This window comes from Leptonychotes weddellii, chromosome 4 (assembly GCF_054177405.1).
Source record: "Leptonychotes weddellii isolate Sample4059 chromosome 4, ASM5417740v2, whole genome shotgun sequence".
Lineage (NCBI taxonomy): Eukaryota > Metazoa > Chordata > Mammalia > Carnivora > Phocidae > Leptonychotes > Leptonychotes weddellii.
The window spans coordinates 132,812,265-132,832,731 of record NC_138372.1 but is presented as its reverse complement, the minus strand read 5'-3'; the positions used below and the strand labels follow the sequence as shown (position 1 = coordinate 132,832,731).

General features: G+C 43.5%; 1 protein-coding gene across 5 annotated transcripts; it reads right to left on the bottom strand.

Annotated features, from left to right (window-relative positions):
- Window positions 1–502: 502 nt before the first annotated feature.
- PDP1 (pyruvate dehydrogenase phosphatase catalytic subunit 1) lies at window positions 503–9,557 on the bottom strand. 5 transcript variants are annotated; one of them, XM_081816245.1, is made up of 4 exons: window positions 9,384–9,557; window positions 8,508–8,542; window positions 7,960–8,082; window positions 503–4,613 (listed from the first exon to the last, which is right to left on the bottom strand). In XM_081816245.1, exon 4 carries the CDS (start codon window positions 4,567–4,569, stop codon window positions 2,956–2,958), a length of 1,614 nt encoding a protein of 537 aa, XP_081672371.1. In that variant the 5' UTR covers window positions 4,570–4,613; window positions 7,960–8,082; window positions 8,508–8,542; window positions 9,384–9,557; the 3' UTR covers window positions 503–2,955. The 5 variants fall into 5 exon arrangements, with proteins under 5 accessions (XP_081672371.1, XP_030896833.1, XP_081672370.1 ...); XM_031040973.2 differs by lacking the exon at window positions 7,960–8,082 and having other exon boundaries at window positions 9,384–9,556; XM_081816244.1 differs by lacking the exons at window positions 7,960–8,082; window positions 9,384–9,557 and adding an exon at window positions 9,214–9,229.
- Between the last annotated feature and the right edge of the window lie 10,910 nt (window positions 9,558–20,467).

The following is a 20,467-nucleotide window of genomic DNA, read 5'->3' as shown; positions in this document are numbered from 1 at the left end:
CTGACAATTGCTTATCTAAAAGTTGGCTTTAGAAGAGGACAGGGAGGAGCTGATAATGTCCATCAACAATGGATAAATTGTGATATATTCATATGATAGAATGTTCCTTGGTAAGAGACTATGAATACGCTCAACAACATAAATGAATCTCAAAAAACTGAACAAGAGTACATATTATATGATTTCATTTATGTGAATTTCTAGAATAAGCAACACTACTAACCTACGGTGGTAGAAGTCAGAACAATAGTTACCTGTTGAAGGATGAACTGGAAAGGGGCAGAGGGAATTTTCCGTTACGGAAAAGTTGTGTATCTTTTTTGGGGTTGTGGTCACCAAATCCCAAACAATATATTTAAAATCTGTGCATTTTATTAAATGTAAATTATATGTGGTTTTTTTTTTTTAAGTACTAATTATCTACTGGATTCTAAAGTTAAGTGTAACTACTGTCGTAAAACATCTAATAAATCTTACTACTATTAAAAACCAACACAGGCCATTCAGAAAGCAGATATGAAGCTTTAATTCACTGTGGGCATTTCTGTGACCAATAATATAAACTTTTCACATGTCTTCGTACAGATACATCTTTTATAAGACACAGGTTTTTCACCAAGTACTGTGAAACATACCACCATTCCACTTAGTTAAGGGCGTATTATAAATATCATGAGCCACTGATTAAATATAAATACAGAGGTTGATGCACGTTAGAGAGGTTCCATAATAAAAAAAAGTTTAAGGCTAAATACTATGAAAGTTTACATGTGTTCTCCACTTTAATTCTAAATATCACATCACAGTGACAACCAATTACAATAAAATCACAACTGCTTTTAGATGATAGTACAAATTTCTAACATCCAATTATTTTTATTTCCACAATGTCAACTCCACACTGCGTTTTCATTTCTAGAGAGTAGACCAGCTTTTGGACTGCAGACCAAGTTTCTTGTGCAATAATTACTATTTTGATTGTGACCACTGGAAACTGAATTTATATATACTGTACTAAAAAGAGATGAGACTATTAAGTATATAATAACATGGAACTCTTCAGTGGTGGTGTTCAAGAGAAATTAAAACAGTAGCCTGAAAATGGGTTTTAATTGCTACAGCAGTCTACATATACTTCAATTAAAAGATGACGTCTGTCAAAACATTTAGAAATAAATATATAGTACAGCCTTCCCCCTTCCAAAATGCTGCCTGGAAGAAAAGTTCCAAGCTGAATTAAGGGGAAAAGTGGGGTGTGGGGGGTGGGGAACAACTCAGAAAACAAACATTATATGCTGCTCTGAGTGACAATATGCCTGAGTCTGTTTTTCAGCTGGAACAAGTTTTACTGTCAGTTCTACATTGCTTTAGTGTCCACAGTCCAGAAGAAGTCCTTGAACAGCTAGTTCATATTCTACAGAAATTGGAAAGACTCCTAAAACCCCTCAACTAATTGTACAAGGGAAAGCTGATCACGTGTTGTCTTAAAATCTATGTGAATATCAAACATAGTCATAGCCATTCTTTTAACAGTGATGCTAGAATAAGTGATGAAAATATATGCACAGCTGTACACAGATCACCATTAAACACAGGACAAATGCCATTTGATGCATATCAAATAAGCTCCCAAAAAGCCAATTTGAATATATTTATTTTCATTTACTTTGATACAGCATTAGAAGGGACTGCATATAATTACAGAGACGGCTGCAAACAACACTTGATGCTACTAAGGGATCTATTAAGCATCAGGCATGCACAACAGTTACCTTTTAAAACTTCTCGTGTATGTATCTTAAGATTTCTATTTATAACCTACAATATGTTTAAAGCATTTAGTCATTTTTAAACCAAATATTTTAACTACTTAAACGTAGACCTATGTCTACATGGGGAAAAACAAAAACTCCCTCCCCAGCCTCAACACCCAAAAGTAGTATTAAACCTTACTCCCCAATTTGATATTTAAACTTCTTTTATTTATGTCAGCCTTGAAATTCCAAAAGTGGGGAACATTCTTATCACTACTGAATGGGGAGTATGATTTCCTGGCAGCAGTCTACCCACCACACACAGCATGCCAAGTCTTTGGGGATTACAAGATAAGCCTGACTGTGTTGGTGGCTACAAATGACAAGAACTGAACAGTCTCTTCTTTTTATTCTGGATCTTTTTATTTCACACTAAATGAAATGAAATCATTTCATTACTACAAACTAAACAAAATCTTTTTTTAACATCAGTATAAGAGTGGACGAAACCAAAAACACTGTCGTCTTCAAGTGTGTGGCAAAGCAGAAAATATCTCGATTACGTTAGGTAACCAGGGGTGGGGAAGGGAGCAGAGTTTGTTTTTCCATTTAGGAAGCATTCCAGTCAAATAATCACAAACACAAATTCAGATTGCTTGGTTCTCAGTCATTTATGGCTTAAAGTACTGGGTTTGAAAACCACTTCAGGCTAAAATAAATTTTTATGAATAATGCACAGATTGTATATCTAGGAAATCATGCAGTAAATGAACATTCTCATGTACAGTGTAATTTTAGTGACAAAAAGGGTCTGCAGGTTGAACAGTAATGTTTCTTCCCTTTTACCAAGAGAATACGCCCAGCAAGATCCTGGCATTGGGCCTATTCAAGATCCTACTTGCCAGGTCATCTTGATTTTCTCAGACTGATAAAAGAAGCCAATGTCACAAGACATTTGCAACGAGGAACTGACTTGCCACGAGTGCAGGTGCCGTGAGGTCCGGGCTAGGCAGAAGGAGACTCCCATGATCCTTCCACCCGGCTGCAAAGTCAATTTGGAGTACTTGACCAGCTAGAGTTACCAAATGGGTAAATGCTTAGAATGACCCACTGGAAATGTTTATTATCTTAGTATCTTTTACAAATCTATCTGCTCTTGACATCTATTTCATTTGGGAACGGCCAGGGTAAGATCCACTCACTATTCTTGGTTTTGATATGCCCCTACAACATGAGAATTGAACTGAACCACAATGATTGTAATGTCGTCTCTGTACATCCGAGCAAGCTCCTCAGGGAGACTAAGCATTTTGGAGAGGCGCTCGTGATCAACAGTCCCAAACTCGTTGTTGCCCACTGCGTGACGAATGAGATGGGTTGCTGCATTCTGGTCCTCGAATACTGACGACATCTTGGCTCTCCTTTCTGTTAAAAGGCCATGCATCTGTCCTAGAGTCACCTTGTAGCCGCCAACAGCTATTGGCTGTTGGTGATGCATGCCCGTCAGGTACTCACCCACAATCCTAACCACATCCTGCCTATGCATCGTCTCCCACAGCCCATCAGTAGCCAACACCAGAAACTTATCCTGTGGCCTTAATCGGTGGTAAGTTACCTCTGGCTCAGCAGTGAGATAAGGAGGCGTGTAATAATTAGGAGGGATAAACTTGGTATATTCATTGTCATTCAACTGGTCTGGGCCTGATTCTATCACCCTCTTTTGAAGGTCGATGCTCCATTTGAACTTTACGTCTCCAAAAGCCCTAAAAGGCATCAGCAAGCCAAGCAGCCGATCCTGCTTCACCACACTCTTGGCCTCATTCTTTGGGTGTTCCAATTTCAGCCGTTCCAGTTCTCTCTCATTCTGAGCGTTGTGGTCATTAGAGAGAGTGACTGCTGACCAAGAGCCATCCTCTTCCTGCACACCCAGCATGGCTCTGCTATCGCCGGTATTGGCCACATGAAGGTCAACACCATCCACGTGGGCCACACAAGCGGTGGCCCCAGAAAATGCCACTCGAAGCACCAGGTAGTTGAGGAAAGAATTGGGATCACCAACTTGAGCCTCCAAAGAGATGTCATTGTCAAGCCTCTTAAAAGCGTTAATTAAAGCCTCCTTGACATCGATATCCGTAGACTCCCCGGTGTTGAGGTCTATAAGTTCTTGCCAGTAAGTCCTCAAGCTGTTGAAATACAATTTGGAGGCCTCCTTGCTGAAGTAGTCATTGGGGTGCTTGTGCCACTGGAGAATGGGCAGCAGCGCCCGACCGCTCTCTACTGCATTTTCAATCTCTAGCAAAGTCTCATGGGGTAACAGAGAGACGGCGATATAATAAAAGAGTCTCTCACTGACCGCCTGGGAACAAGCGCAGCCTGCATGGCCGTCGAAAACCCCCAAAAGCATCCCTCTGGTCTGCAAGCAGGTGGCTGCACTTCTCCGGTCCTCGATGGGGGCATTTGCAGGCAGCTGATTGCTGTCAAACCCAAGGACAGAGCTGACGTTTTTGCCATCGAATTCTGGCACTTTGAAACTGTACTCGTTAGCTTTCAGGATGCTGTTGACCTGTGGAGGGGTGAGGTAAAATTTCTGCGGCGTGGACGCGTACCTCCTTCCTTGCGTGTACTGCCACCAGCCCTCCTTGGGCCGGCAGAAGGTAGCGTACGCCGGGTGCGGCGCGTATCTCAGGCGGCTCTGCGCCAGGTACGGGGACGAGCAGCACAGATGTCTGTGGTGGCAGTAACACGCAGTGCCATAGATCCTGCTCAGCTCGCAGTTCCGGATCAGAGGGAAAAACAGTTGTGTCGGGGCTGGCATGGCATCAGAGAACAGCGGCAGGCTGGAGCTCCTGACGGGGATTCCTAGACAGCAATTACACAGACACACAGAAAGGGAGCGGTTACATTTCACATCACTTCACCTAGCCTCGCTTTTATAACAAATATTCAGCAGGTGAATCTACATGCTAAGCCCTGTGCTCGGAAGCGCTGTATTTTATACGCCGACCATGTACCATTTCTACAGGGTGTATTCTGCTGAGCACACTTCTCCGTCACTCGTGGAGCCAGGACTGCAGCCTAGCTCTCCCTCTTCTCTTTTCCTCATATTTCTTTGTGCCGCACAGACTGTACAGAACGTACAATAGATGTGGCTGGGAACAGCCGAGGAGATGAAGATTATATAACATATGCAGTGGCAGTCTACCTGGCCAATCACCCTCCTCCCTCTCTAGCCTCAAGAAGGCCCTGGATCTCCCATACTGTACAGGGACTCCTCCCAGTAATGAAAATCCCGTTTCTAGACTTGTAGTCAATTGTTAACATTTGATTACACATGGCTATCACCAAAAAGGTGTTAGAATGCATCCCTTACAGATATATGTGTGTGTGTGTGTGTGTGTGTATACACATTCATGAATTATTTTGTAAGTTATATACATACACCACTGTGTTAATATAATGTTCATTGTAACATATAGAAAAAATTTTACATAATGAATAAAAATAGGAATTCCAGTATTCCCTTCCTGCACCCCAGTGGACGGTCTTGCAAACTACGTTTCTCTAGACCACTGCGCCAATTTGGTGAGCTTAGGAACACAGGTCTGCCGCCAACCTGCCTAATAACCCTAGAAATGTCAGCTTAACTCTTTGGGCCTCACTTCCCTAGGTTGTAAGTGAACACACAGAAGCAGATGCTATTGAAGGCCTCTTCTGGGATTCTATGCTTTTATAAGTGTTAGCTGAAGTGAGGCTTTGAAATCAAATGCCGGTTTCAGTTTTTCATTGTTTAATTTACTGTACCTTTTGTGATAAAAAAAAAAAGGTTTAAGTATACTAATAGCTCTAAGACTTCCTTAGTAATGTAAATGCTCTCAGTTCTGGAATTTAATTTACTTGCTAGCATTTTCTCCTGCTAATCAACCATAAGGGAAAGCTATAGAAATACTATTTTCATCCATTCTGAATCCCAAGTAAAATTCAATCCCTAGAAAAATATTTCCTCTTACATTAAAAAAAAAAAAGTACCCATTTGCCTTCAGAAAGCAGTTAACGAATAGTGAAATAATAGTCTAAGGTTTGTATAAAAAAAGTACACATATAAATCAAGAATAAAAACTGTAATACTATATGACACTGAAAATATTTTGCCAAACATTTATCTAGAAAATTTTATGAATGTGTATCATTAATCCAAATAATTCATGCAAGAAAAAAAACCTCTCTTCCTTCTAACATATTATTTCCCCTGAATTCTTGAAGCATTGCTTCAAAAAATTCATTTCCCCTATAACTTGAAACAGACTTTAGAAATACTTTTATTATTTCTTTTTTATGTTGGCTCCATGCCCACCATGGAACCCAACATGGGGCTTGAACTCAGAACCCTGAGACCAAGACCTGAGCTGAGATCAAGAGTCGGACACCTAACCGAACGAGCCACCCAGGCAACCCAGAAACACTTTAAATAAGGAAACACATGCAGTAAACAAAAAATAATGCCAAAAACCATCTGAGTCTTAATGTCAACATTTCCTTCTTAAGTTTGAACCCATTACAGGTAAAAAAAAAAATGTACAAATACCACAGAGATTGTTAGCTCTAAGTTACACTACTTTCAGGTACCCTCCTTCGACAAGAAATTGGAGAAGTGAAAGTGGGATGTGGGAGAGCAGAGAAAATAACACTGAATAATAACTGATTCTTGTTTGCTTCAGTAATAAGGACTGCATAAGCCAGGCATACAGAACCCCTTTTGCAAATGATAGAAAGTACCATTATTTTAAATGTGCTATTTAAGGAGGGACTTGTTTAAGAAACTGAAGATAAGCATAGGCAACAGAAGGTAATGATTAGAATTTTGGAAATAAGATCAATAACTAAATAAGCATTCTGAAATGCAATAATGAAAAATAGAAATTCCAGAAGAAAAGGAATCTATCAAGACTAACCACTTAAATAACTGCACTTCAAACTATATACCTGAAAGTCATCCAAAGGTTAAGGATACATGATTGAGCCAGGAGATGTGCTCCAATGTTGGGCCACATGACACTGGCTTCCAGACATAAACCATGTCTCGTCAGATTTGCATGCAGAAAGCACATTAATTCATTTCATGCTTTGTATAAAGATTTTCTATTATTAAAAATATAAACAGATGCCCATCTTAAGAAAACTTTTCTCTATAACTTTAGATAAGTTTGTATTCGTGCTATTTTAAAGTTTAAGACTTTTACAGGAAGAAGAAATGTTTCCGCACGGAATGTAGACTGAATCAAAGTACTACTTTGTGTGTGTGCGTATGTGTGTATGTGTTTGCAAGGGGGGTTTGGTAGATGGCGTAATAGCATTTGGTTATGTGATGTCTAATCAAGGAATAACAAGCCCAAGGAACCTGCACTTTCCTTAAATACTTTGTTTTGACAATTTTTCTGCTTTTGTAGTTGATTGCAAAATGAATGAAATATTGTGGCAAAAGTACGGATTCATGCAGCAGATGCTCTGAATAATACATAAATTCAAACAGCAAGCACTCAAATACTCAGGTAATACATTTTTCCCGCAAGGCAAAAGTTCTCGAGATTAAAAAAAAAAAAGCAGAGTGGAATTTATCAACTGTATCTTTCAGTTATTCAAGAGCTTAGCATATGGACTGAGACTGCATCCCAATTCCCCAACTCCCAACATGCCTTCAAAAGACAAATTCTTAGAGAATATGGAATTCTCTAAGAGAAATGAAAACCCTGCTCTGTGATTAATAAGTGTTCTATCACCACCAGTACAGGATATATTCTCTCCATCAGATCAGATAGCCTTGGAAGTCAGAGTACTTCCAAATGCTTTTTTAAACCATAAGTGAGGATTCAAAAACTCAGGGTATCTTTCTGAATATCCTGTGATTCAACAACAAAACCCCACAAAATCAAAACTTTTGCCGACAAACTCGCTAAATTAATGAAGTAGAAAGCTCTTGATTAGACAAGTAAGAACAGCAACAAGGTACAGTGTTGGTAAACTGGAGCAGTGTCATATTTTCAAGTGATTTCTGACCACAATTTCACTGAGAAGTTCCCATCCCATGATCCAGACTCAGTCACCTTATATGCAGCATCTTAGTCCTGGGCCAGCTTGGCCCATTTTACCAATGACTAATAAGAAAAGATGCACTGCAATCGAAACAGGAGAGAGACCCATCCATTCTTACTGATGTGCTGGGCAGAGCCTGTGCCAAGAAAGGGTTCCACTTCATTCAATAAACTCAGGGACCATATTAATTAGAAAATGCTGTTAATACTGCACCGACTCCGGAGCTCTTCAGCTTTCAAAGCTTTTGGTGTAAACAGGGAGAAAAAAAAAAAAAAGCTATACTAGTCATTAAATGTGTCAGAACCTCAGTTTATGTAATCCAATTGCATTAAACATCCTGTATAAAGACTTTTCAGTTTCTCAGCGTTTTCTGGAAATGCCTAGCCATTTCACAGCTCCCGTCATCTCTACAAGAATGAAGAAAGCGATTTCCCTCAGAAGACCCGAAGCCCCAAGCCAGCACTTGTTTGATTCGTTTCCTTTGTCCCTACCTGAAAATTGCACTCACGAAGGTATCAAAGCTATCCGGGTCCAGGACCCCTTTGTCCCCTTTTTCTACCTACCTCACCCCTTAATTCCACGGCGACCCACCTAAAACCATCCACACACAAGAGCAGTCACCATCCTTCCTGGGTACCCAACGCAGGTAGTTAAGTGAATACCTACCAATTCGTCTGGGCCCGGGACACACACACATTCTCCTGTCATCACAACACGGAGCCGACAACATCCACAACCCGCGCGGACAGCAGCAGCGACAGCAGCACCGGCCCATTGAAAGCAAGGCAGAGATGCTCATTAGAGGAGGCGGGGGAGGCGGGCACGGAGGAGGGGCGAGCTCTCGCTCCTGCCCCGGGAATGGGGCTGGGAGGGCGGGGGGGGAAGGGGGAAGGATGGAGCAGGGAGAAAGGGGTGGGGAGAAGAAGGAAACCAACCAAACCAACCCACCCCGCAGGAGAGTCAGGGACGCCGCCCGAGGCGGCGGGGACCCAGCAGCGAGTAGAGGTGCGCCCCGGGACCGGCCCTTCCATCCAGCCCGGACGCGGAGCCCACTGGCCCGCGGCATCCTCCACCCGCTGCGCAGCCCGCCCGGCCCACGCTGCGCCGGCTTCGGTCCAGAAGCCTAAGGCAGGGGTCGGCCGCGCGGCAGGCTGCCGTAGGGTCACCCCGGACCCCGCGGTGCATACGGGGGACCCTCAGGCAGAGACGCCACGCCGTCGGCGCCGCACCTCCCCAGAGCTAGCCCTCCCGCAGGTCCCCACGGCGCCGCGGCGCTGACAGCGGTCGCGGCCGGCCCGCCCCCTACCCCGAGCCCGCGGCTGCCCCTCGGCGCCGCCACGCCCGCCCGCAGCCCCGACGCCCCCGCGCGCACCTAGCGCTCCGGGGCTCGTCCCTCCCCCGCCCCGGCCGCCGCCGGCCCGCCCTTCGCACGCCTGCGGCCGCCTCTCCCCCACGCGCACCGGGCAACCCCCTCACAACTTTGGGCGGGTAGCGGAGGATTCCGGACCCGGTGGCTGGGGGCCGGGAGCAGGGAATACGAACCGGGCACGCAGGGGAGGAGACGCTTCTTCCCGACGAGGAGGCGGCCGCTGCAGCGGCGGCGGCACCACCCGGCACTCCTTCCAGACCGCCCGGCTTAACTCCCCGGAGTGCGGCCCCAGGCCCCCAGCTGGCCCACTCCCTGCCCCGCCGGGCCGCCACACTGCCCCGCCCGAACGTCCGGGCCCGAGCACTTCCCGCCTCCGGATTGGCTGCGCAAGGGCGGGTGGGCGGAGAGGAGGCGAGCTGGCCCGGCCCGAGGCGGGGCGGAAGAGCAGCGCGCTCCGAGCCAGCTTTGTGTCGTCACGGGGGTCAGACAATCCCTTCCATTCCGAGCGAGCCGCTCATTGGCTCCACGGGCCCGCCTCACGTGACCGCGCCCGGTAGCAGGGTGGAAGGTGGGGCTGCGTGGCGCTAGGGACCTGCGACCGGCTAGGCGGGGCGGCGTTGAATAGGCTGGCGACGGGCGGGGTAGGGAAGAAGCTTTTGGGCTCGCCCCAGCATCCCCACAAGCTGGGGTCCCCGTGGACCGGCTGCTCCCAGCCGGACGGGCTTCCGCGAATCCTTGGCACTTCGGCGGGGGGATCGGCCATGTGCCAGGTGGCCAGGCGGCTGCGCCTCCCTGCGCCTTTCTAGTGGGCCCAGGCTTCATAGGATAGGCTGCGGGGACGGCTCTCAGCCTAGCAGGGAAAGGAATTCCCAGCGTTTCGCCCCATCCTAGAATATAAGGCACGACAGTCCCAAAGTATCTGTTGCCCCATTCATTTGCAGATTTTAGAAACATTAACTCAGATAATGTTTTCTATCATTTTCTGGACACCTCTCGGGTCCTAGGGAGAGAAAGCCGGTCTAAACAGAAAGAGGAAGTTGTGAGAAGGGAATTCTTTTCCCTGTAGAGTGGGTGTGTGCTCTGAAGGGCTTTGAAATGACTATTGTTCGTTTTCCCTGGTTTCAAAGAAAAGAGAATTCAGCCTATAGAAGTGGGAAGAGCACTGGACTTGAAGTCAGAGGACCATCATCCAAGTTATTGCTGCTCCATAGGACTCTGTTTCTGTGAAGTAAGTTTAGGCTTTGGGTGGCATTGGAGTTCTGTGATTAAGCATAAGACATCCTGAGGGCTTCTTCATTTGTCTCCATCCCCACATATTCGCTCTTTATGGGAACTGAGTCATTGATAGTGGCTTCTAGAAGCTTCCTTGGAGATGACAGCAAGTTGATCATTGCACTTACCCTGCCTAGTGTTAAAGTTTACTTTGATTTATTAAGCATATCTGCTTACTAGGCAACAAAGTTCATAAAGTGATGTGGGCTGGATATAAAAACTGTCATGTTAATAGCATTGTGGAGTTTTATTTTTATTAGTCTTGCATTATTTGATTTGTATGTAATAAAGAAAAAACTTTATATACACAAAACAGTGCCACGAACAAGTTCTTCATAATTCCCCGGATGTTTTCAGCTGCCTTCTCTATTCTCTAAATAAATTAGAGGAGAGCTTTTTTTGTTCAGCTGCAAGCTGCCCACAAAATTCTTGTAGCTGCTCTAAGTGGCCTTCATCCCCATTTAGATGGTCCATCTGCCTTATCTTCCCCCATTCTTTTTACTTCTCAAATGAGATTCCCATAATTTTGTAAGTATTCTTCATCGTCCTTTTCCCTATTGATTTACTTGGTTTTTTCTTGGTTCATAGAAACAGTAGAATGTGGTTTAGCATAGTGAGTAAGAGCAGATCTGGAGGCAGGCTGCCTGGGTTTCAGTCTCAGCTCTGCCGCTTACCATGTGGTCTTGGGCAACCTCGTTCTGGCTCAGCTCTCTCAATGTGTAAGATAGGAATAAAAATAGTAGTAACACAGGGTTGTATTACGTAGGTCAATATAAATATATATTGTGCTAAAGAAAGTACATAGCAGGTAGTAAGGGCTATATAAGTATTAGCTATTATTGGGGCAAGTGGCTGGCTCCATCTGTAGAGCATGTGACTCTTGATCTTGGGGTTGTGAGTTCGAGCCCCAAGTTGAGTGTAGAGATTACTTAAAAATAAAATCTTAGAAAGTATTAGCTATTAATATTATTGACATGTGCCCAGATAAGTGTGCCTCTTTTAGATCTAGGACTCCTAAAGAGTAGGAGATCTAGATTTTTAAGTGCAATTATGTTCTTAGTTCTTAGTTAGATACTAAGAAGTTACTAATAGACTGGAAAGTCTTAGAACCTTAGGATATCAGTTTAATATCTGTGAGGAGTGTCACTACCTCTTAGCCTACTTTGCAGACATGGTGACCATTTAACTGAAGGTAAGAGTAGATCTTTACAAGTTTCTGCCTGAGGTCTCAGAAGTGAAGTTTATACTAGGCTTGTCTGTTGTCTATAAACTTTTTCCCAGTGACTGCAGAAGTAGAGTAATGATACTCCAGAATGTATACATCCATATCAATGACCTCTTCAAGTTGTTACCTTGGGTACATATACTTTTTTTTTTTTAATTTTTTATTTATTTTTATTTTTTAAAGATTATTTATTTATTTATTTGAGAGAGAGAGAATGAGAGAGAGAGCACATGAAAGGGGGGAGGGTCAGAGGGAGAAGCAGGCTCCCTGCCGAGCAGGGAGCCCGATGCGGGACTCGATCCAGGGACTCCAGGATCATGACCTGAGCCGAAGGCAGTCGCTTAACCAACTGAGCCACCCAGGCGCCCGGGTACATGTACTTTTATTCCACACCGACATTGCCATTATTCAGAGCACTTTTAAAATTACCTTTTCAAATTGTTTTTGTCTGCACAGGAAATTCCAACTTGTTTTACTATAACCAGCACCTTGGTTTTTATACCAAAATAGCATTGATTTCCCCCATCTTACTATTCTTAGTTCTAAATGACCTGGCTATATCTGAAAATAACACGCATTCTCAAAAAACTAGTATTTGCCACCACTAAGTATAGTCAAAAGAATTTGTCATGAGTCTTGAAGGCAATGTCAGGGTATTTCTGGAATCAGAATAAAGGCTCCCCAGAGTAATGGCCATGAAATTCATTTAGAGGTGCAAGTTTTGTTTTCTCGTTGCAAAGTTGTAGGACTCAGTGACATGTATATTATAAATAAAGTCATAGTCTTGCAGAGGAACCAACTACCTGTTCCACTGAGGGAGATTCTTTAGTATCTCAACCTTGTCTCCTCTCTGCCTTGGCTTTCTTCCTGTCTCTAGATTTCCGTTTAGCCACTCAGTAGACTTGCTTCACAAGTGCTGTTTGTTATCACACGGTCATCTGGCCAGGCAGGGGCAAGTCTTGTGCTGCTCTGACCCCACAGACTGTTTTAGCCACCAGAACACCTGTTGACACTTGGACATTGGAAGGCATAGAAACGAAGCTCTGTGACAACCCAGGACTGTTGTAAAGAAGGGCTGGCAAAGGGAGAGGAAGGGGTTTCAAAAACAGTCTGGTACCAAAAAAAAGGGCTGTGCAAAAAGACCTATTTTGTCAATACACATGCTTTCTGTGACACCAGTAATGTAAAGACAGTTCTTGAATGGGACCCTTGCCAGTCATTTTGTTGCCCTAAAATAACCTTGGAAATGAGTGTGTGCTGCACCGGATTGACCTGTTGTTCTTGTGGATGGATGATCAAACCCTTGGGGCTAATGGAGGTTAGCTGTGACAACATGGAGATGGTCCAGCAGAGTCTCGGTGGTACCAGCCAGGGAGCTTAAAATAGATCTGCATGTAGGTCTGAGATACTGTCAGCCCCCTGGCTAGTGATTTACCTTTGTCTTTGCCAAAATCAACAATCAGAGGGAAGAGAGGCGGGGTCTACCACACTCCTCCTTAAGTCCTACTTCCCTCCAGATATTTTTTTTCCCCCCTCCAGATCTTGAATAGGAAATCAGCAAGTATTTACTGAGTACTTAAGCAATAGGTATCTCTCTTATTACCATCCCAGGGTTGCTTCTTTGAAATTATTTGGAGTTATGTAGTGAGATCAACAAATCACCTATAAGAAAGACACAGAAGATGTATTGTAGCTCATGTCATGTGGACTAGGGGCTGTTAAAGGTGCTTTCACATTTATCTCATTTAATATTTTAAAAGTAATCTGTTGTCATCAGAATTCATGAGGCAATAGTATGTTTGAGGGGGAAAAAAAAAATAAAGCTTCATTCTCTTGCAAAACTAGGGACAAAAGTCTCCTGACCAGTAGGCAGGAAATTTCTGTGCATTGATTTAACATGACGAAGAATATGAAAAGTTTGTATCTGGGGTTGCTTAATTAGAGGTTCAGGTGCTTTAGCAAGAAGGCTGCACGTCTGGGGACCTGAGTGCCACATCTTTCAGCGACCCCTGTTAGTGGTGAGGGTGTCCTAGAATACTAAGGATGACATGGGTGTGGGCGATTGGTGTTGTCTAGCCATCAGACAATCTGCCAAATTGATTTTTCATTCAGTGTGAGACTACAGATGGATTCCCCAGAATACAGAGGATAAAAGGTGAAGGAAGGGCTTCAGGGGAACTGAGACATGGGGGTGGGTGTAGAGCACTTTATACAACAGGTGCTGATTCTTGGTGCCTCTGAAGCAGGTCAGGCCAGTCTGCAGACTTCAGGAGAAGCCCCCACTCTCTACACTCAAAAATAGTAGCTGCTGATTTGCACACTTCTTAAAAGCTATAATTTTTTGCTTATGTGTACACCTTAACTACTAGAATGTAAGCCTCTCAAGGGCAGGGACCATGTCTCTTTTAAGCACCAATATAAACCCACGGCTTGGCATATAGTGAGAACTAACAGGTAGTGAGTGTTTTGTTTTACCCCGTTCTAACTGCACTGTCTCATTATATCCTTACAACACTCATATGAGATAGGTGTTATCATTCATTCCATTTCACAAGAGAAGAAAATGATCTCAACGAGGGCAATTTGCCCAGGGTTACAGAAGTAGGAAGTAGTAGAACCATCTATCCCAGAGCTTGCTAAGGCACTGCGTTTTAAGGACCACCACCCATAATAGGTGCCCAATAATGAATGAATGCACTCATTTCAAATGAAGGAAAAGGTGGCATGTTGCAACAGATGAATACATTGTGATAAAGAACTGAAGAAAGTTTCACATCTTCAGTATGGATTTGAGGTCAAACTATGTAGTTGCAGAACTTTCACCCATGCTTATGGCATCTGTGACCAGCAATACATTCTGTACGGCTCTGTGTATCACCTGTGAGTGACCCCTGTTGTCAGAGTGCTGAAGGGTTTGGTCATGGTTTTTCAGGGGAACGAACTGTGGCTATCAAAGTATATTTTCCTTGGAAGCCAGATATTAATATTTGTAGATGAATACCTAATGTATTCGATTCATATCCTAGTAATAAAACTATAGGTAATTATATGATACAAAGCGAACGGTTTAATCTGTCAAAAGCTATAAATTATGTTCAGTTTAAAATGTTACTTTTATTTTTAAGCAGTATCAACTGGAGGGAGAAAAGTTCAAGGAGAGAAAGAAGACAGACAAATTAAAGTGGAATGTTAGTAATAGCTATTGAATTATGTATTCAGTTTCTGCCAGGAACAATGGGCTCTGGAACGCTAATCAGAATATTTTGATAATTACTCAGGTACAATATCTGGGTTGAGATTCTATCCCTTAAGGCATCATGGTTTTGTCAAATGGGTATAGGTTGGAGCCAGAGAGACCTGAGTTCAAATCCTAGCTCTGCTTCTTACTAGCTGGGTAATTTTTCAAAATTTACCCAGTAGCTTCAAGTTTTAAAAAGTCTATGGCATGGGGGCGCCTGGGTAGCTCAGTTGGTTAAGCGACTGCCTTCAGCTCAGGTTATGATCCTGGAGTCCCGGGATCGAGTCCCATATCAGGCTCCCTGCTCAGTGGGGGGTCTGCTTCTCCCTCTGACTCTCTTCCCTCTCGTGCTCTCTGTCTCTCATTCTCTCTCTCAAATAAATAAATAAAATCTTAAAAAAAAAAAGTCTATGGCATGTTATAAAGATTAATGATAATGTCAATGAAAATACCAAATGACGGCTGGCAAATGGTACCAAGTCATAGCACTTAAATGAGTTCTCTATCGCTGCTGGAAGAAATGACCACAGATGTGGTTAGCAACACACATAACTTACACTTGTGGAGGTCACACGTCTGAAATGGGTTTCAGTGGGCTAATATCAAAGCGTCAGCAGAGCTGCATTCCCTCCTGGAGTCTTTAGGGAAGAAGCTGTTTTCCCACCAGACCCAGCATGAAGAACTTGCCTGCCTTCCCAGGCTGATGGCTCATTTCTCCATCTTCGAGGCGAGTGGAGTGGCATCTCCAGATCACTAACTCTGATCTCCTCCACTGTTTTCCTTTCTAAAGGACCCTTGAGATTCCATGGGGCCACGTGATAATCCAGGATGATTTCTCGATTTTAAAATCAGCTGATGAGCAACCATAATTCCATCTGTAACCTGAGCTTCCCCTTGCAATGTAACAACAGCATATTCACAGGTTCTGGGGATTATGACACGGACATCTTTTAGGGAGGGGCATTGCTTTGCTTGCCACAGCACTTTTCTCCCTTAACATTTGTTCGTTCATTCATACACTTATGAAAGGAAACTATGATTGGTCAAAGTATCTTTTACCCTCCAGAAATCTGTTTAGGTAGAGAGCTTAGATTTTAAAAAATTAAAAATGGGGTGCCTGGGTGGCTCAGTCGGTTAAATGTCTGCCTTTGGCTCAGGCTCAGGTCATAATCTCAGGGTCCTGGGGTCGAGCCCCGTGTGAGGCTTTGAGCTCAGTGGGGAGTCTTCTTGTCCCTCTCCTGCCCCTCCCCCTACTCATTCTCTCTCTCCCAAATAAAATCTTTTTTTAAAAAAATAAATTAATTAAAAATGCACAGATAATTATATATAACTGACAATTTTATTAAAAATCTCATCAGGGGTGCTGGGTGGCTCAGTGGTTAAGTGTCTTCGGCTCAGGTCGTGATCCCAGGGTCCTGGAATCGAGCCCCACATCGGGCTCCCTGTGCAATGGGGAGCCTGCTTCTCCCTCTCCCTCTTCCCCTCCCCCTTCTTGTGTTCCCTCTCTTGCTGTCTCTGTCTGTGAAATAAATAAATAAAATCTTAAAAAAAAAAAATCTCATCAGAAAATTAACTGACAATTTGCAGCAGGCCCTAATGTGAGCCATTCAAGTTTGTGCTACAGACTTTTGGAGGAATGATCACTTAGGTGTATGAGAGGCAAAAAAGAATCACTGGAAATTTTGATTGTCTATAAGAATTAATATTCCTTCCCCAAAAGACACATGTGGCCTTAGTTCGCTTTAAGATAAGAACAATGGAGGTGATAACCTTCCATTCTGCCTTGCTGACTCCCCACCAAACTTTGAAGGGTGTAAGAAATCTTCAGTGGAGCCAGAGGAAGGCAGCTAATAGGGTGAAGAGCCTAGAGTTGGAACATATGAGAAGTTTAGGAATATGCATGGTATGATCTTCAAGTACTTAAATGACAGTCACATGAAAAAAAAGCTAGATTTATCTTTGAAAATTCCAGAGTTTGAAAATGCTAGAATAAATGTGTATCAGTTAGATTTAAACTCAGTCTTACAACTTTATGTGGTTATAGTTTTCTGAAAATGGAAATGACTGCCCCTTGAGGTAATGAGTTTCCTGTTACTAAAGGTATCTGAATAAAATCCAGACAATAGTATGAAAGAATGAGCTTCCAAAGCACTTTGTTCAGGTCTCAAGCATTGTTATCATTTACGTTCCAGTCTTCCTGTATGACTTGTTACCTCTTTCTAGGCCAAGCCTATCCTATTCATTTTTACTTGGTTTAGAAGGTACCCACTGAATATTGGATAGGCGAATGAATGCTGCATGGATGAGGTTGAGGTTGGACAGAGTGATCTCTCCAACTCTGAGACTCTCAGTTCTCTGAGCTAGGATTTGAACTTAAAAGGTTTAAAGAGTAGAATTGGAATCCAGAAAGGAGGTGCTGGTGGTGTATTCTAGGCTTCACAGTATGGAAAGGCCTAGAGAGGGGATGGAGCAGATCAGAGGGGGGTGCTCTACTGGGTGAAGAACAGGAGTTAGAGTTGAGGCAGAAAGCTGGGTCCTGATCTTCTGCAGTCTGGACCCAGGTCGACACTTGACTAAACTGTTCTGAAAGAAAAGTACTCTGACATTCATATGTGTCATGGCTGGATGGGGGATGGCTAGGGGCTTAGTGTGGACTGAATTATGTCCCTTCCCAATTCATATGTTGGATGAGGATGGGGCCCTCATGATGGGATTAGTACTCTTATAAGAAGAGACACCAGGAAGCTTGCTTCCCCACCCACCCTCCCATGCAAGGACACAAAGAAAACAGTGCCATCTGCCAACCAGGAAGAGCACCCTTACCAGGGAAAAGAATCAGCCTAAGACAGGCTATTGCCTCAATATGGGAGTGAAAAGTTAAAACTCCGAGCTAGACACTGGAGGAAGAATATGAAGGAGGGCACAGGTGGGAAGAGACATTACTGAAAACACCAGGACTTGGTGGTAAGGTAAATGAGAGAGGGAGGAAAGGAAGGGTATCTAAGAGGCCCAAAGCTTTGTGCATGGGTGGCCATGAGGATGGACATTTATGCTCACTGTTTCTTTCTTATTCAGATGGAAGGAATTTGGGAAAATATTCAGAAGATTCAAATTTCCCCAAACTGTTTCTGTTAAGTTCATGGCTGAAAGTGGGCTGTTTTTGATATTTGTGAGGATGGAAAGTCAAGAGTATTAGTCTGTGAGGGGCAAAAGTTTCAGAGGCAAGCTGCGGTACAGGTAAGACTTTGCCCCGAATGGCGGTAGGGATAGCAGGCACCGCTGTGGGGGAGCCCAGCCCCGGCCTGCACGGGAGCAGACACTCGAGACGGAGCTCCCCGTGTCATTAAATGACCTGTGAAGATGCAGGCCTCTCAGCTGGTCCTCCACACAGTGTCTGTTTTAGGGCAGCGCCCAACGAAAACTCTCATCCCTATTAGTACTAAGGATAATTATATGTTTCTTAGGTAATTGGATTTTCTTTTTGATATTTTGGGACTCTGAATTAAATAAACACCTGACTCTGTCTGTGTGTACGTGACAGAGTGAGGGAGGAGGTTAGAGGAGGTACCCAACGTTTTGGAGCCACGATGGTGGTCCAGTTACAGCATATGTGTTCTATATTACTTTTTTAGCCTCTTTTCTTCTTTTTATATCCCCACCCTTGTTTTTCTATCCTCCCTCCTCTTTTTAATTTATGCTGTCTTGTATTTTATGCATCCCTGAAAGTAGTCCTAAATTCATTCTGGAACAAAGGAGAATAAATACAAATATATTTTTATGTATATTAGTCCCCATTTTATACATGAGGAAGCAGAGGCTCAATTAATTTACCTAACTCACCCAAGATTACAGTGGGTATATTAGTTATCTATTGCTAGGTAACAAATCACCCTTGAAATGAGCAACTGAACACATGAACATTTCTTTTTTTTTTTTTTTTTTAAGATTTTATTTATTTATTTGACAGAGAATGAGAGAGAGAGCACATGAGAGGGGGGAGGGTCAGAGGGAGAAGCAGACTCCCTGCCGAGCAGGGAGCCCGATGCGGGACTCGATCCAGGGAGTCAAGGATCATGACCTGAGCCGAAGGCAGTCGCTTAACCAACTGAGCCACCCAGGCGCCCCGAACATTTATTTTCTTACTTGGTTTCTGAGAGGCAGGAATCCGGGAGCAGTGTAGCTGAGTGGTTCTAGCTCAGAGTCTGAAGAGGGTGCAGCCAGGCTGTTGGGCGTGTTGCAGTCATCTGAAGGCTTGACTGGGGCTGGAGGATGTGCTTGCAGCTCATGCCCATGGCTGTTGGCAGAACTTTTCCATTTCTTGCTTCATGAGCCTCTCTATAGGGCTGTTCGCAACGGAGGGACTGGCTTTCCTGAAAGCCAGTGATCTGAGGGAGACACTGAGATGACCCTGCAATGATATATGGTCAGAAGTGATATACAGTCACTTCCTTACATTCTGTTGGTCACACAAGCAAACCCTGGTAACATTTGGGGGGAACGCCACGAGGGTGTGAATTCCAGGGGTGGGGATCACTGGGGCTGTCTTGGAGGCTGCCAGTCACACTGAGTAAATAATGTAGCGGAGTCCACATGATGCCGCTTTCACAAAAGCACTGGATTCATGCACAAGCGTGGCCCCCAGGGCTGTTTCCATTCCTTGCATCTGGAACACTAGATTCTATTCTGGGTTTCCAGTTTTCTTCCTCTGAGCCTGTTTCCCATTGCCAATGCTGCCACCATTTCATCCATAAAGCTTTGTGTAGCCTTGTAACTCTATTTAATCATTGCTAAAGGTAAATCCAAATCTGATTCTTAAGATAACACTAAATGACAACTTTTGGATACCACTAAGAAGTTAAAAATAATAGCTAACATAACACTGTATATGCTTACCTTCTCTGAATTTGGTTATGCAAGACACAGTTGATTATAACTTTAATTCCTTTCACTTTTCTATATTCTTTGCTTTATGGGAGGTATATGTGTGTAGAGGATACAAGTTTCGGGTTATTCCACCCCTCATAAGATGAGTCACCCCTCTTGTCAATGTAATGAGAAAATCCATAAGGATATTTTTATAGAACATATTTTTACTGCACTGTTGAACTGTAGCCAAATTTTTGTCAGGGAAAGACATTAGGACATGTTGTTTTCCTGGATTCAGGGAACTGCTGGCTCAGTGTTCAGTATTCAGACCACAGATCCATGACTTACCAGTAAACCACCTGGATAAATGAACACAAAGGATTTCATTTGCTGCTGGCTATTACCCTGCCTTTTGATGATTCTAACTCTATTCTGCATCTGGAAATTCCATTTTCATTTGAAGTATGCATAAAGTGATGTCACTATGAATGTTTAAGCACAACCCCAAATTTCTTAGCCAAGATTATGTTTCAGAACAATGGTGTTGACTAATTATTTCAACTGCAATTTAAATTTGTAAGCCATTACTATGTGCTAGTGGCATTTGAGTGTTCTTAAAACTTTCTTTACCTCTGGGATCTACCTTCAAGGCCTGG